Source organism: Penicillium odoratum (assembly GCF_028828045.1).
Source record: "Penicillium odoratum strain IBT 22623 chromosome Unknown utg000005l_segment0_segment0, whole genome shotgun sequence".
NCBI classification, from domain to species: Eukaryota; Fungi; Ascomycota; class Eurotiomycetes; order Eurotiales; family Aspergillaceae; genus Penicillium; species Penicillium odoratum.
The window spans coordinates 5,953,491-5,969,595 of NW_026643147.1; the positions used below are offsets into that span (position 1 = coordinate 5,953,491).

The window sequence follows — 16,105 nt, forward strand, 5'->3', positions numbered from 1 at the left end:
CATTTTAAGTAATCGTAACCGTACTTAGTGTCTTAGGAGGGGCTTTGTGCTTATAATATGAAAACCTTGATGCATAGCCAATGCATAGCCAGACCAATGTCTAGTAAACATGGCATAAAAGAAATCAATGGATCCAGGCCAAACGTATTGACTACATAGCTGGATCACATGGGAAATAGCGAATTATTTTATCCTCTGAGCTTTGATCAACACTATAAAAGCCCATGCTCGAGTTCTTTTCCTGTCAAGCCCCAGGGTCCAGCTGATCACTACTCGAGATGGCATTGGTAGCCCCACCAATGGCCCCCGTTATCAGATTCAAGGTAATTAAGAAAGTCATGCTTTATTATATCTATCATCATACAATCGTATATGGATAACTCAATACACGTAATTGAAGCCGGAAGCGACATCATCAACATCCCTCATCTATCAAATCAGACATTATAATCAAGAGTAAACTACTTAACCAGCAGGATTGGTACAGCTGAACGGAGTCAGCGCCGTGCTCTTGAAGCTAGCGTTCATTCCCATGACAGATGCCCAAATACCAAGACCAGCAGTAGAAAGAGCAGCAAGCGCGTAGAGGACGTCGAAGGTGTTCCACCAGAACTTCACCTTATAACCACGAATCCAGCGCTTGACACCGTGATCCACACGCTGGGCCATGCCAGTGCGCGGGTTGAATTCCTCCTCAGGGAGCATCGCGTCTTTCTGGACGTGGTAGCCGACCAAGAGGAGGGGGGAAGGTGTAGGAGAATTGCAGGATGCAGAGGGCACCGACGAAGGAGGTCAAGTTGCTGATCTGGGGGATGGCAGCGGCGACGACCCAGGCAAGGATCCAGTAGACAGGTACACAGGCCACCCAGATCCATTTTCCAATCTTGCTGTCCAGCGGGGGGAAGTGGAAGAGATCACGGAGAACGGAGGAGTAGAAGACCTTGATACCGATGTTGCCGTATAGCAGGGCAGCAATGACACCTGTGACGAAGGAAATGGCGTTGCCCACAGTTTGCCAGCGGTAGGCGCCGTTGGTGTTGGGGATTCCCTCGTAGGCAGGGTTATAGGTGAATTGACCCTGAGCGGAGTAGACAACCATTCCGTTGACGAGGTAGCAGACGTAGATGAAGATCTCGGCAATGATGAAACCCTTCCAGAAATCCATAGGACGTCTCATCTCAGCCATCAGCTCGTTAAAGAGGGTGGCGCCACCGTAGGCGAAGACGGCGTTCATCATGGCGTTGACTCGGTCCTCGAGGCCGAAGCCCGCGGTCCAGTTCGCGCTGGTGACAATTGGACCCTTCTCGATACCGTAGCTCGTAAGCACAGCGGCGTAGTTAGGAGGGTAGTAGAAGACAACAACCATGGTCATAATGATGACAAAAACGTTACCCCAGATAGCGAGGTTTGCCAACCATGAGAGACGCTGCAGGGTTCGGATCTGTCCAAGGACAAGTCCAATAACCATGAAGATGACCTCGGCGGCAATGAAGCAGAGGAAACCGCCGGTGTTGTTGACACCGGCAACCATCTGTGCCAGGCCCTGACCGTTGCTCTCAATCAACAAAGCAACGTTGAGGAAGAACTGGAAACTCTGCAGGATGTTGACACCAATACGGGCCCAAGGGCCGAAAATACGGAATGCGACATCGCCGTAGTTGCGCATGGGAAAGCGAGTGGAATCCATGCCAACGAAGACTTTCCACAGCTGCATACCGGAGTAGGCGGCCAGGAGACCGAAAACAGTGTAAAGTGCAAAGCCAGGACCGTATCCCATTCGGCTAATAGCGTAGGGAACGTTGGTAGGACCCAAAATATCAGTAGTGATCAGGTAGAAGATCGATCCCCAGGTCGCAGTCCGAGCAGCTCTCTGCGCAGTCTCCCATTCTGTCTCGGTGACACCCCATTTGTCTGATCCTTCGTCGGTTCTTGGGGCGTTGACGTCGGCTGTCTTCTCGTCGGTTGAGGTCTTCTCGGGTAAAGGCTCGGGCTGAGCAGGTGCGGTTGATTCTTCTTCTTTCCCCTTGCGGTTAAGGAGGAGCTTGCCAAGTCCTGCGAAGCCTACATTGTCGGTACGGATGAACTTCTCGGCTTCACGCGATCGGTTGGCCCAGTAGTGATAGTTCTCAAAAGTGATGGATTCGTCCAAGTAAATATTGCCCTTTCCATCCAGATTCGGAGGCTCAATATCATGGTGCACATCCACCTCATGTTCCTTCTTGGTACCAATAATATCAGCCTCGTTCCCAAGACGAGGATCGGCGACACCACCGAGGTTGGCAGCAGATATAATGCCAGCCATTTTGGAGATGTGAAAAAGTCGTGTGTTGATCTCTCAAAATCAGGGGAAACGAGAGGGCCCAGCCGGCTTTTAAAAAAAATCTAGGTACCGGGAAAATCTCGGATTCCAACCCCAGCGAAAAGAGATTGTGGCCCGTGGAGTAATACTGTGGGCCGGACTTGATATCCGTTATCTGTTTTGTTATTGGATTGCATGATGATTTGGTGGGACCGGTATCAGGAAGCGGCGTGAACGTTTTCGTCCAGTCCCCAGCCAGGGACTTATCGCTCGGCCCTTAGGCCTCATCGTGTTTTAGTGCTTGTCTCAGCGAACGAACCGAGGGTGTAAAAAGACGCTAGTGAAGAATGGAGAGATATTGGTGGCTGTTGCTGACGACTAAGACCCACATCGCCCCTTGGATACTCGGCAGAAGCTTGTCTTCTCCGCATTAGAGATAAAATCATATTCTCAGATGACCAATCATGTGCCATTACCGGCAGCCGGCGGATGGCAATCTTTTCTTCTTTATGCCCCCATTCTCCTTCAACCAGTCGTAAGCTTTGGCACCACGGGCGACCGACGGGATTTGTGACAGTTCATGATTATCTCTGCCTAATATGCACACCATACGGTCCGAGCGATTCCATATACCAGGTTTGTATTCCCTGCAAGCGATCTGAGCGAAAATCTTTTCCCATAGCAGGATTGGACACGAGACTCTGGTTCGGACGTCCCCGTGTTGGTGGACCCGATCCACTGTTTGAAATGAGAAAAAACCTCGCTTGCCACTTCAGAAGTCCAGAGACGCGTTGCTAAATTATCTGCCGCCCGGGGAATTCCGCACACTCGCGAATTACAGAGAATCGCGCCACTACTTCTGTCTAAATTTTCACGGTAATTCAGCACCATGGCTTTACTTGGTCCAGCCACTGACTAGTCCTATTTAGGGTCTAATTCACCTGCCAAAACGAGCCTAAATGAAAAAGTAAAAGTAAAACCCAACAGAAATAGTCAAACTGTAAATAATGAAAATGACCCGCATGTTCCATTATGAACTAGAACCATTAGGGCAGTTACTCGGACGCACAATCCGTTTCTCCGTTATCTCCCCACAATGATACTCCACAGATAGGAAACCTAATTCAGTCGAAAACAGTCTACGTTCTCATGTAATGATAGGAATCTTATCCCGGGTCAGTCGTTCATGTCAAAACAGACATGAAAGCTTATATTCATGCACGTCGACTTGGCATCAGCAAGCCTCTTGGCGGTGGTGCTTGGTGGTGCTTGGCGCAGAAAACGAGTCTGAAGGAATTTAGAGATCTGACCAATCGGAATATGGGACGAACTCCGACATGAGTCTCCACTGTGGCTTTCTTAGCGTTATCTATCATTCCACGTGGATTTTACCTGTAGGGACCAATCTTTATTTTGCACGATAGGAGCTGTGACCATGGCAAATTAGTCATTCGTTTACACTATACGAAGGACTCCCGTAAGTACCAAGTCGTCTCAATTTAACGAGATTAGGCTATTAAAAGTCAAACTGCTAACGGGCATCAAATCTGATGGAGCCTTAGATAGAAATATCTGGAGGTAGTAAAACTATAGTTGAATTACAGAAATTCACAGCAAGCTCAACAATCCAGTTACAAGGAAGCCCTTGAGTGCTTGGAAGACAATTGAAATCAACAGATCTCTCTCTCTCTCTCTCCCTCTCTTTCAGAAATAAAGCTTTTAAGTTCCCGAGATGAACTACTCTATACACAGAATCAAACCCAATCTACACGAAGGGCGTGGCCTAACCAAATCCGACGACCATGCAGACAAGATCGGCAAAACTCTCATGGCATGCATTCAACCCTATTTCAACCTACTTTACCCAAATCCCCGCAATCTGTCGATACAATGCCCCGTCTCCGCAATCTTCGCCAACTCCCTCCAACCTCCCAAGATACGACGAATTCTTCTCCTGATCCCCAAACATAAACATCTTCGTACACAGAAGCGCTAAAAACATCCCTACAGGATCCTCCTCATCCGGCAACTGGACAATTGAGCCAAAAACAGCGGACCCGCGGTATCAGTGTACTCGCATATAACGAGTTCCCGAAGGACTTCGTCTTGCGTGTGCGCTTGATGAACTCATCTAGAAAAGCCACCGGATCTTCCGAGGGAATTATGGGCATCGAAAGTGAAACTGAAAGTTATTCTCTCGATCAGGCCGAGTTGATGAGCCAGTTCAGCCTGACTCCCGCCTCAAACAAAGTGGAAAGTGATGGAGAGTCTGAGAGTACATCTGGAGCTTCGGTTGCAGACTCCAATGCCAGATTGCTGGAAGATGAACAGCAATTCCAAACACAAAGACAAAGGGACGCCTTTGCCTTTTCCAGGGAAGATTATCCTCCAAAAAACAAAGCAAATCACCCCTCCCTCGGCAGTACCTGGACGGAATACAAGTCTATTTTCTTAAAGTCAGATAATTTGGATTTTGCTTTGATACCAATCGATACCAAGGATCATATCGCTGGATTGCCGGTTCTCTCCCAAGAAACGATCGGCTCGCCCAAAATCGCAGCTGTCGAGGTCATGGCCATGACGGGGTCAGGTTGTGCTCTGACCGGTGAGATGTCAAGCCGAAGATCAACCATGCGACTTCCAAAATCTCTGGTGTATACAGAAGTTTTGTCGGTGAAGTTCAGGGGCTCTTTGCAGCACGGTGACTGTGGCTCCCTCGTTCGAGACGCAACCACGGGGATTATATATGGCCATATAATAGCAGGCGATACTGTGTCGCAAACCGCCTTTATCATTCCTGCAAATGATACTGTGGAATATGCCGTGAAACGCTACAAAGAAATTGAAGGAGCCTTGTCGAATTTGAGCCCAAGTTTGACTCACGATAACACCGGGCAAAAGTCTACTGAAGCCACAAGCAAACTCTGCGGATCAGAAGACCAGCAAGGTCTAAACGAGTTTGACTTTCTTGCCGAATTGGGTCTTGAAGATGAGCTTGACTTCTTTTTCTCCAAACCCCCAGAGAACGCCTACTACTTCCCGACGGAATTGAAATTCCAGGATGACGACTCGACGGAATACTCTGATAGATGGCCAACATCAGAAAGCAGTTGTGTCACATCCACAACCGGGAATACTTCAATCCCAGAGCCGATGACCTCTGAGTTTATTCAAAACCATCATATCCTTCAACAGAACCCTGTCCCTTGGGAAATGCAGAACCCTGTCCCTTGGATAAGGCAGAACAACCCTACTAGAAAGCGGACCCCAGTTTTGGGTCTCCCAGCACACAGAAGCGAACCCTATCCTTTTGATAAAGATACACTCCACGAGGAAATGAATGAGGTTTTGGGGGCTTTAACTGATCAGTCTTCCCTTCAAGACGAGTACAACGACCGAGAGCTGGGCAAGGCCTTGAATCACCTGAAGCAATGGACACATGTCATTAAAGAAAAGATAAAATCGGCCAAAAACCGGGTCTCGAAGAACAAACAACCCGAGGCCGCACTTCCAACGCCAGGATTCCCTCTATGGAAAAAATTCCGATGCAGAGTTCCTGGATGTCGAGCAACAATGAGCACTGCAGGGGCTTTCCAGCGGCATGTTGAATATGTGCACCATCCGAGATTCAGCTTCGATTGCTTGAAATGCGACTTATCTGGCATCCCCAGAAGAGACAAACTTCGGAGCCATTGTCAGACAGTACACCTATGGCGGCCATCTAGCGAAGAGGTAGATGAAATGTCCAAAGCCCTTAATAGCCCATCCCATTGCAGCTTGTGTGAGAAGTCAGTCACGGATTGGGACAACTTTTACAGATGTTTCAAGAGCCATTGTCGTGGCAGCAGCATAACGGAAGAAGAACAAGAATCATCTGATGAGGATATCTCTACAAGGCAGGGGCTTGGAGAGGTAGAAATGCCTCCCACTCAAGGCTTCGACACCTATACGGATGTCTCAGTCCAGGACTGGCATCCTTTCTTCCCCCATGCCGAGCTTGGATTCCACTACCAAAGTTGGACTGCTCCGAAAGAGCCAACAGAGGATATCCAGCACAGCCAGGACCGAGTCTCACGAAAACTCCTTTGGTATTGATGAACGTTCAATGCAAAATGGTATGCGGCCAGATACTGAGCCAAATCCAAATGCTTACAGAGATTTCTCGGCCGAGAGTCGTGCAGCCTTGATGGCCGAGCTAGGCGTGGAGATGGCCTACAAACGAGCCAATGGCAGGATGGTAATGAAGGCACCTCAATAAAGTTTACCCACAGAGATCATTTCTGACCTGAAATTAGATCCAACCCTCCTCCTCTCTGTCAAGAAATTGCTCTGACCACCATTGTCTGAGATGTAGACACAAATTCAGCGAATGTGCTCTCTGTAAAGGCAGACCCGTTCCAGTTGAGATGTGCCATGACTGTTCTTATGCCGCGAGTGCTCTGATGCCGCGAGAACTTTAACAAGTCCGCGCCAGGGTATAAGCAACACAGCTATCGTTGTTCCTGGATGCCAGAAGTAAATGCGACGGGGCCGATGGATGCATGATTTTGGCTTGACATCCTCCCTAAATTATCTCAGAGACATTATCATCAACTGCAATGGTATTATCTATTGAAGAGGGGAACGCTCGTTGGCAGAACGCTCTGACAACATACGAATCGGGTATACTAAGAAAACCCCACCACGACCGAAGGTCGCCCTCGGAGAGCAGTGGATCCCTTAACAGAGGTCAAAGTGAGAGGGGTAAGAAGGTGTATTCTGTTACTAGTGCTAAGCTCGTATTGATATAACCGTTTCCCTTACGGGATGAGATATGACCTTAAACGACATGGTAAACCGAAATGGGGACCAAGTCTCCACACTACACTATATAGAGACCCACACTAGAGTAGTAGGTCGAAAATATTCTAGAGGATCCTATAGTGAAATATTGTCGTATAGGGTTTGAAAGGTCTCTTTGTTGATTTCATATTTATATTGCTTCCTAAGTAGAGGGAAGTCGTGATTAATGAGTGAAATTCCGGTGATAAACCTAAGCTTATTCTTTAAGGGCAGGTAGGAAACGAAATGTGATTTTTGATATACATACTCTCTGATATATCGCTGGATAGCAGTATATAGATAGTGAGAAGGGCGACTTACTCTATGATATTTACTATTGATCAAAGGTATACTTCTTATAAAATCATAAAATAATAACACATATGTAAATAAATTACTATGTCTTCTACAGTTTCGACTCAAATAACTTGACATACTAGTTTTATTATAAAACTAATGAAATCATTTGAAAACTCTATTATATAGTCTGGTTCAGCGACGGCTCGCTTGCCAATTACTTTAGTCTATACCTAGACAGCGAATTTGAAGTGCCCATTGGAACAGGTCTTTTGGTGCAGTGGTTTCAAAATGGCTATCCGTCAAAGTTAATAAGAGTTAGCCCAGCGGAGGACTCATCTATTACGAATGGTATTTTACGCCGCATTTTGTTCATTTCTAGTACATTTTCAAAGCATATCCAGTCATCTATTTCATGTTTTGCGGCACAAGCTCAATGGTATAACCGTCCCGAAATTTTTCTCTATAAAGACAGGAGTCAAACCTACCGGATCTCTAACGAAAGCAATCTGCTCAAATATCTTCTGGTATGCCGGATGCACACTGCCCAATCCGATCCCACGTTGAACCTCCCACTGACTCAAGGGGATAGATTCCCGAGTAGCAACCCCCAAATCCTTCTCAATCTGAGCCCCATGAAGTTTCAAATACTCTAAAGTCTTTGTAACATCAGGAACCGTGAATCCCAAATGTCCAAGGACGAGGTTCGGGGGTTGATTGCCCGTGCTGTACAGGCCAGCAGGCTCATTTTCCGTGCCGTGGATGTGATAGAGCTCCAAAAGCCCGAAAGTATGCGCAAGGTTTGCGAAAGTTTCCTCACCAAATTTTGCCGGATCTGCTTGGTGTTCAGGTGTCTTTGGGTAGCCGAGATAGTAGATTGTGAAGGGACCAGCATTCATGACGAAGACGGTTCGCATGCCGAGTAATTCGACATAGAAGCGTAATGAGCGAACTGGGTCTTGGATTCGCATCATCAAGTGGTTTTATTTGAAACCTGTGGTCGGGTTGTTTGGGAGTAATGGAGACTCGGTCTTGTCACCATTGATGAGCTGTTCACCCACTGGGTGAGCCGGGGAGGCTGTAGAACCGTCACCCATTTTGCAATTCTTCGCTATTTAAAGGTGAAACAGGATCAAAATCATGAAATGTTTCATATGGAGCTTCCCATCTTATAGCGATTAGGAGGAAAGTTATGCTTATATCAATGCGCGGGGATAACGTATATGGGACCAGCGGGGATATGGGGGGAAGTCCGGCCTGGGTTTCGGTATAGCATCGAACTGCCTTCCGAGGTCTAGTTCAATTGAAAAACTTCTTAAAACAGCTCTGATTGTAGTTCTCTTTAATATAAAACTTTCTCCGGATATACCAGAATAATGAAAAGTCGATGAGGCTCAAGCTGATTCTTTATGGAAGTCATTCCCTTAAGCCCCACATTTACAATGGCTTATTAGACCTTCAGCTGGATCTCTACTGTTTAATTCCTAGCTCGATACTCTGCGGAGGTACTTAAATGCTGACCTGGAAAAGAATCTTATGATGGTCGAAGTACTCTTTGATAATCAGTGAAGGTAGTATGACATGCTTTGGTGTCGGTTCCAAGAACTCTGAAAGAAAATCACTGATCCGGAAGTGGCCAATCAAGTCCGAATTTGAACGGATGTCATCTATGGGTCTACAATGTTCGATTTGAACATTGTAACACTGGGAACTCTCAGATTTGTGATATTCGGGGTGACCACCGGAACAGCCCCAGCCCCGCATTCCTCCCCGCATTTCCCCGGAATCACACCATGCACTTCACTATCTGTAGCCCTTCGTACACTGCCTTTGGAAATGGAAGCCTGAATCTCGTTGACCACGTATAGCCACACACATATGGCACAAACAGGCTCCGAGAGACCCAAAAAGAAACGCATTCGGAAATGGACCGCTGAGGACAGAGCTGTTCTTCGCGAGTTTGAGAAGTCCAGCAGTGAGGCATTTGGTGAGTGCTTGATAGCTCGTAATGCATGGTATAGTGCTCCTTGTTAGACCCTAGCCTATTTCAGGAGCTGAGAAACTTACTTCCCATGCTCCGAAAAGAAGCGTGACCCTCAAAGCATATTATTGTGGATGCAGTATCTCCCATCACAAGACCCAACAAGCAAGATGCCACAAATATACTACTTCATTCTAATCACTGTTAGCTGATCGTGATATCTTGCTCAAAAGGTTCGATAGCCTTCGATCCTTGAGCCAGCCAGATGCTTCTGTCCTGCGACAAGCCCTGCCAATTGATCCGGCTGTCCTCAAACTCCTGAAAGAGGAAAAGAAGGCAGAGGCCAATCGAAGAACATCGACAGGAAATCCCTGCATCGATGGTTCACAACAAGATCAGCCACCTTCTGCCTTTGCGCCGATGCCTTTTGTACCTGTTTCGGGTGATTGGCTGTCTCAAGTGACAGCCCACAACCAAATTATCCCGCAAATTCTACCCATAGCATACAACTCAACGGATTTCAATTGACCGGCTGATTCAATATTTACTACTGTACCAGTGAATTTACTTGACGACCCTGCTTTTCTATGGGACCAACCACCTGGGCTATTGGCAACAACGCGACCAAAGGATGTGGATAGTAGATACAATAACGATCCTTCATGCCTTGTTAGAGACTGCTCTCTTCACACTGCTCTTGATTCAAAATATAGTAGCAAGTTATTAGTTGAACTCTCTTCCTACGAGGTACTGCGTATTCTTCATGCCTTTTTGGGTGCTCCTATGCGAGCCCTCAACATTTAGTAATTCATTTCCTGGCATTGAAGACCTCCTAGAATTCATGAATTTAAATTGAGTAATACATATGATTTAAGGCAAAGAATAAAAATTAAGCATGTTGCTAAAGACCTCGGGAATGTGTCAAGGATATTTTCAATACACGGAAATTCCCCGGCTCACCTCCCTTCCTATAGCTGTGAGTCGGATAGAATGTGAAAGGCTTTACGCTACTGTACAGTAGTGCATGATTGATCCTGCATTATTAATTAAAATTGATCCGTACAGGTTCGCATTCCTATGCCAGAATTCCCGTTAGGAAGCCAATTAAAATGTGTCGGAGCAACAGTTTAAACAGGGGCATTCTTGGGCACACCTGCAAGGTCCACAACGAATGACCATTTCTTTACTCGGAGACATAAGAATGTATACCCTTATTTTTTGTCAACAAGGCAGGAAAACAGTATATATTGTCATCGGGTGCAGTCAGGAGCAAGCGACGTTGCCACGTTTTAATATCAATTTTCCAATTGCTTTATACTACCCCCGGCCATTCAATATTCGCTACCATGCGTTTCGTGACTCTGGCCCTCTTCCTTGGGGCTGCTCTGGCTGATACTAGTATCACGCTGAGGCCCACCATCAATGGCAATGTGGTTCGTTACATACTCACTCATGATATCTTAGAAAAACAACGTTCATCACGTCTACATAAAACATGCTAATCGTGACCCATTGCTACTTCAGGACGCTGAATATCCCGCAAAATGCTATCCAGACCCCTGCAAAGGAATCACCTCCGTGAACTCCACCGCCGTCTGCGGTGACCCACGCCTGGGCCCAATCGAGCTTCCTAAATACTTCCCCCTCTCGACAGAGACCCGAACCTACTACCGTTTCGGCAACCTCTGTCCCTATGAGTGGCTCGCAAAGTACACCTTGAACGTCTCCGACCCAAACGCATACTTTATCTACCCCGGCGCCGGCGGCTTCGCCAACACAACCGACCAGACCCCCATCTACGGCAACGCAACATTGGTGGTGGGCCAAAAGATTGATCGATTCGGAGGCGACTCTGGACAATACTTAGCTCCCCTAGGTGCTCCCTATATTGAGCGTGCCTTGCCGCCCAAGAACTTGTTTGCGGATAAAAATAGCAGCTATCCCTATAACTATCATGTGTACGAGGTGATGAAGCCGATCGATGTTGATTTGGGCCCTGTTGCGGGTTGGTTCGAGCAACCAGGTTTTGGAACACAGTTTGCCTTGAAGGGGGCCTTGCAGAATAACAAGACTATCACTATTGCCACTCTGGTGGCGGATAAAAGTTTGAAAGAATTGGAGAAGAGGGAGTATGATGAGGCTAAGGACTTTGCCGCGGACTATCTGCCTACTCCTCCACAGTAGGTGTAGGCTTGGATAGGCCTCGGTGCTGAAATAATTGGTGCGAGTATATGGTCTCATTGCGTTGGTTTAGGAGTGATCAAGTGAAATAATAATCTAATGAAAAAGAGTTATAATTTTGGATTTATCGCTTAATGGCGTAGACAACCATTCTTTCGACTGTGCTAGGTATCAAAATCCGTTCAAAATGGATAACAGTAGATACGAAAAGAAGGGGGCCATTGTAAACTATCTAGACCAGCTAGAAGTATAGTAATTCTATAATGACAGGAAAATCAAAAAATGAAAAACTCTCAGTGCCATCCCTTAGTAGTTAGGGATGCAAACACCGTCATTCCACTGAGTAGAGCCAACACACTGCCAGCCATCGCAGCAAGGGGTGCCGCCAGATTGGCAAGCAACATCGTAATCTGAAAAAGCCCTAATCAGCCACAATATTCTAAATCGTTTCTTACGTGTAGAGGTCAACTTACTAGCGATGCAGGTACGCTTCTCGGCGGTCTGGGAGGCAGAGGCGACAGCAGCCAGAGTGGCAATGAGAACGGTGATGAACTGCATCTTGTTGGAAGTTGGTTGATGGGGAAATCAGGTTGATTGATTGTTTAATGTGATGGATTGGATTGTTGATTGATGATGTTCAACTCTCGAGGAGCTCTAGCTATTTATGCTTCAATCGACTCATCATGAGATACTCAAAGACATTGGAATTGAGTGATCGTCATGCCTATTCAGGAACTGACAAACTCTTTGCTCATAATTAATCAAGGTTGTAGGTTGATACTCTCAGTGCATGATCTTTCACGTGGCAATGGGTTTCACAGATAAAGTGGGGTCATTACCGTTTTGGGATACACATAAGGTACAAGTCTGGATTTGCTTCAAGGGTCTTTTCCTAAAATAGAAAAAATCGAATTTCTATTTCCGTGTGATTCAATAAGGTAAAACCTGCTTTATCGGAATTCCACAGAGAACATGTGCCTGAAGGCTTTTCAGTTCTAGCTCAGAGTCCCGACGGGTGGCGCTTAAGATTTTCCTGCTCCCCTTCTCCGTGCCTAACCTCCATATTTTTGGTCACTCTTTGACTTCTGTTGGAAGCCTGGAGCCGCTTCTGCCTGGACTAGCGTCCATTGTACATATTCCCTTAAATTTCTCTTTTCCACGCCCCCAAAATGTCTTATCTACCCCCAGGATGGACCCTGGAGCAACTTCAAACTGCAACAGTCGATGATCTACGTGAAATACCAGAAGAAGTAATTGGATCGAAAATCAGCCCTGCCATCGGATATCGATTACTAATATTCTATTTCTAGAAACTCCGTGAAATTGACACAAATTTAATTCCAGTTGAAAATGTTGCAGTCCGTCAAGTGATCAGCCGTGCAGTGAGCAATGAACACCGACGGAAAGTGCGCGCCGAGCGGGGCCTTCCACCTGCTCCCGGGAGACCAATTTTTGAAGACCCTGACGATGCAGTCGTGCAGGTGGTAGAACGGGGAGGATTTGATGACTTTGGATTCATCGTATTCCGAACTGATTACTCGGATGAGACCCGCTGGGAGCAGTGGCATAAAGAGTTCTTTCGCATGATAGACGCGTCGATAGACAGCGTTAGCGGAGGAAAGAAAATCGAAGATAAATGTTTAATGCCGACCTTCGAAGATGAGGATTTGGATGGTGCCACCTATCAGCGAATTCTAGAGTGAATGAGATCTTATCCCTCTCCTTGGTGATCAATTGCTAATTATGTATCGTTATAGGGTGTACTATACCTACCTCGAGACTGACGGTGTGCCTCCAGGACTTGAGACTGATATGTGTCTAGTTGTCGACTCGAATGTTATGGACTCGATAGCGACTGATAAACCGTGGATCTATGCATTGGACTTATCATTCGATCATCAGAGCGAAGTTGAAGAAGGTGATTATACTGGCTACTTTAGGGTCGCTGTGGACTCGGTCATACCGGAACTTTATCCGATGCTCGCGGCGATGACACCACCAGAGCTTTGGCCCTCAAACAACAGAATATGGGAGTCGGCCTTTGATGATATTTTTGCGTCTTCGGATTGCCTTCAGGCCTTTGAGGGCATTGGCCACGAGGTCGCCAATATCAGCAGCACACCCCTTTTGCGGTTTTAGCCTTCTATGTACGTAACTCGCCTCTGGGTGCAAGAGTCAAGTGTAGCGCGTTCATCGGCTACTCGTAACATGGCCTATATTAAATATTACTTAGCTGGGGACTCTATCATTCTCTATAACCCTTAAGAGCCGTTGGTTCCGATAGTATTTATATAAAATTGGATCTATCGGAAAGTGCAGGCCCATTTGGAGATCCACTAGTTAACCTCAGACTATGTGTTATAATGCTATTACTCAAGTTCATATGAGGTCCTGAAGTTTCTATTGAGGTAGCAACTGAGAAATTAGATCTTGACAGGCTTAGGAATACAGCCTAAAGCTTCCACCAAAAGCGACAGTTCCGGGTTTGAATTCCCTATCAAGACCTCGATCTCCCTAATTTCTTGTCCGATTTGCTTTTGCAACTGCTGGATATAATCGAAGGTATCGTTTAGGGCGGAAACACTCGACATAGCGCGCAGAATCGCCAATTTGTTTCCGTGGTTCATTTGCGAGTTCGTCGAACGTGCTTCTCGAAATATGCCAAATATGATGGTCTTGACGTTCTCACTCTTTTGACAGCTTTTGACAATCGGGTAGGACATTTTCCCTTCCTCAAGATCCTCACAGAATCCTTTCGCTTTCGAATACTCTTCCCCTTGGAGATTCATATAGTCATCGCGAATTTGATACCATCGACCGAAAAGACGGGCCAGGGTTGAAAGTCGATCTGAGAAAGGCGAGGCTTTTCCATTGGCCTGCATGAGTTGAACCATCATGGTCAACATGGCACCGGTCTTTTGGTCTACCATGGCAAAATATTCGGCTTCCGTGGGACAGTGCAAATGATATCTCCAATGTATATCCCAACTTTGGCCAATGAACTGTGTATTCAGACCCTGGAGGAGAGCGCTCATCATCTGGGGAGCAGCCAAGGTATCCACTGCCTGAGCCGCTTTGACGATCATATACGTCGCGCTGTTGACTGCTTGTGCGGGTCCGAAGATTAGATGGGTTGCTGTACTCCCTCGTCGTAGTGGCGAGTCATCTTGGAAATCGTCCAGGATGAGAGAAGCGTTATGGAGGTCATTGACGATATCCTTGATGGCTGCTAAAGGCTTAGGGGGTACCTGTATCCAGACATCGAATGCATCGACAAGCTTTGAGATTACGCCCTTGGACGATAGAGACGCAATGTAAAGAGCTGGAGCAAGGACAACTGAGTCATCTAGAACGGTTGTAGGTTCCATCAGATGCAGAGACACTGAATTCGCGGGCTTTTGGCAGTTCAAAGGTTTGTCTTGGGCGTAGCCTTCAATGTTGGACCCGCGTAAGAAGGGGCACATGTGGAGTTCCCGTTCAAAGATAAACAAGTCTCTTTACCGCCTCTTATATGTGAGCAGCGCGTCTTTCCTCCTTAGCGCTAGTTACACTGGTAAAGAGCTTAACCACATCACAGATCTATATATCGGACTTATTCTTTGATCATGAGAGCCCTGAGGAGAGCTTAGAGGACGTGTTATATGACTTTTTAACCCTAAAAGGTTGATTTTCGGGGTTGTATGTATGGTCAGACCGGGTGCGGGTGGAAATATATATATACTTAATCCCTGACTGAAGGCACATGATCAACAATCGGATGACAAGAAGTCCTCTCCAGAGATTCCGTCTAATAAAAGAATAAGATCATATTGATGATATACTGCTATGGGCTGGTACAGAAAACACGACTACTTCGAACCATCTGCACTTGAATTATGGAGAATTTCTCCACGTACTCCCTAAAGATCTCACGTACCCCCTAAGTACCGATACTTTTTCTGCCACACTTATAATATGGTTTCTCTCTCTATAGACGTGCTTTGATCTCAATGAATTCGGTTATCATATTCAGCACATAAATCATATATTATCAACGATTTTTGATACAATTCAAACTCATTAATCTAACCTCGCTGCCTCTGAGTCCCCACATCCAACATTCAAAACGCGAGGACTGCTATCATATAGTGCGGTATATCTGGTACTAGACCTATATCTGCATTACAGAATCTACCATGTCCTCGCTTTATCGGACTCTGCCCCTGCTGAGTCCTGGCAGAGAACGCTGAGTGTGCTATGGTGGTCCCTGTGTCTACCGTGAATATTGCGTTCTATTGAGAAAAGCATACAGAACTCGGTCAATTCCTGGCCATTACAGCTTAGAGATCATATAGTCTACAGGGTCATAGTCTCAGAAAGCATTAAGTAACTCGGGATTTGGCTCCCTAACTTTGGGAGTCAATTTATATAAAGAGGTGAGATAAAATACTTAAGGGTACTTGACACAATGGCTGAATCGGGTTAGAGGGGGTACGTGAGAACTTTAGGGAGTACGTGGAGAAATCCTCGAATTATGGTCTAACCCG

General features: G+C 46.3%; 8 protein-coding genes across 8 annotated transcripts; 4 read left to right on the plus strand and 4 right to left on the minus strand.

The window, feature by feature from the left end:
- Positions 1–465: 465 nt before the first annotated feature.
- On the minus strand, positions 466–2,302 carry N7520_007805 (uncharacterized protein; the record flags this gene model as incomplete). Its single annotated transcript, XM_057141739.1, has 2 exons — positions 466–710; positions 781–2,302. 2 exons carry the CDS (start codon positions 2,300–2,302, stop codon positions 466–468), a joined length of 1,767 nt encoding a protein of 588 aa, XP_056995745.1.
- Positions 2,303–4,420: 2,118 nt separating this feature from the next.
- Positions 4,421–6,394, plus strand: N7520_007806 (uncharacterized protein; the record flags this gene model as incomplete). Its single annotated transcript, XM_057141740.1, has 1 exon — positions 4,421–6,394. One exon carries the CDS (start codon positions 4,421–4,423, stop codon positions 6,392–6,394), a length of 1,974 nt encoding a protein of 657 aa, XP_056995746.1.
- A 1,436-nt stretch (positions 6,395–7,830) lies between these two features.
- N7520_007807 (GLO1-Glyoxalase I) lies at positions 7,831–8,388 on the minus strand (the record flags this gene model as incomplete). Its single annotated transcript, XM_057141741.1, has 1 exon — positions 7,831–8,388. The coding sequence occupies one exon, from the start codon at positions 8,386–8,388 to the stop codon at positions 7,831–7,833; it is 558 nt and encodes a 185-aa protein (XP_056995747.1).
- Positions 8,389–9,295: 907 nt separating this feature from the next.
- Positions 9,296–9,926, plus strand: N7520_007808 (uncharacterized protein; the record flags this gene model as incomplete). The annotated part of the gene is made up of 2 exons (XM_057141742.1): positions 9,296–9,404; positions 9,607–9,926. 2 exons carry the CDS (start codon positions 9,296–9,298, stop codon positions 9,924–9,926), a joined length of 429 nt encoding a protein of 142 aa, XP_056995748.1.
- Positions 9,927–10,744: 818 nt separating this feature from the next.
- Positions 10,745–11,582, plus strand: N7520_007809 (TNT domain-containing protein; the record flags this gene model as incomplete). The annotated part of the gene is made up of 2 exons (XM_057141743.1): positions 10,745–10,831; positions 10,923–11,582. 2 exons carry the CDS (start codon positions 10,745–10,747, stop codon positions 11,580–11,582), a joined length of 747 nt encoding a protein of 248 aa, XP_056995749.1.
- A 303-nt stretch (positions 11,583–11,885) lies between these two features.
- On the minus strand, positions 11,886–12,137 carry N7520_007810 (uncharacterized protein; the record flags this gene model as incomplete). The annotated part of the gene is made up of 2 exons (XM_057141744.1): positions 11,886–11,989; positions 12,053–12,137. 2 exons carry the CDS (start codon positions 12,135–12,137, stop codon positions 11,886–11,888), a joined length of 189 nt encoding a protein of 62 aa, XP_056995750.1.
- Positions 12,138–12,748: 611 nt separating this feature from the next.
- Positions 12,749–13,718, plus strand: N7520_007811 (uncharacterized protein; the record flags this gene model as incomplete). Its single annotated transcript, XM_057141745.1, has 3 exons — positions 12,749–12,829; positions 12,890–13,278; positions 13,337–13,718. The coding sequence occupies 3 exons, from the start codon at positions 12,749–12,751 to the stop codon at positions 13,716–13,718; spliced, it is 852 nt and encodes a 283-aa protein (XP_056995751.1).
- A 284-nt stretch (positions 13,719–14,002) lies between these two features.
- On the minus strand, positions 14,003–15,043 carry N7520_007812 (FPP/GGPP synthase family protein; the record flags this gene model as incomplete). The annotated part of the gene is made up of 1 exon (XM_057141746.1): positions 14,003–15,043. The coding sequence occupies one exon, from the start codon at positions 15,041–15,043 to the stop codon at positions 14,003–14,005; it is 1,041 nt and encodes a 346-aa protein (XP_056995752.1).
- Positions 15,044–16,105: the final 1,062 nt, after the last annotated feature.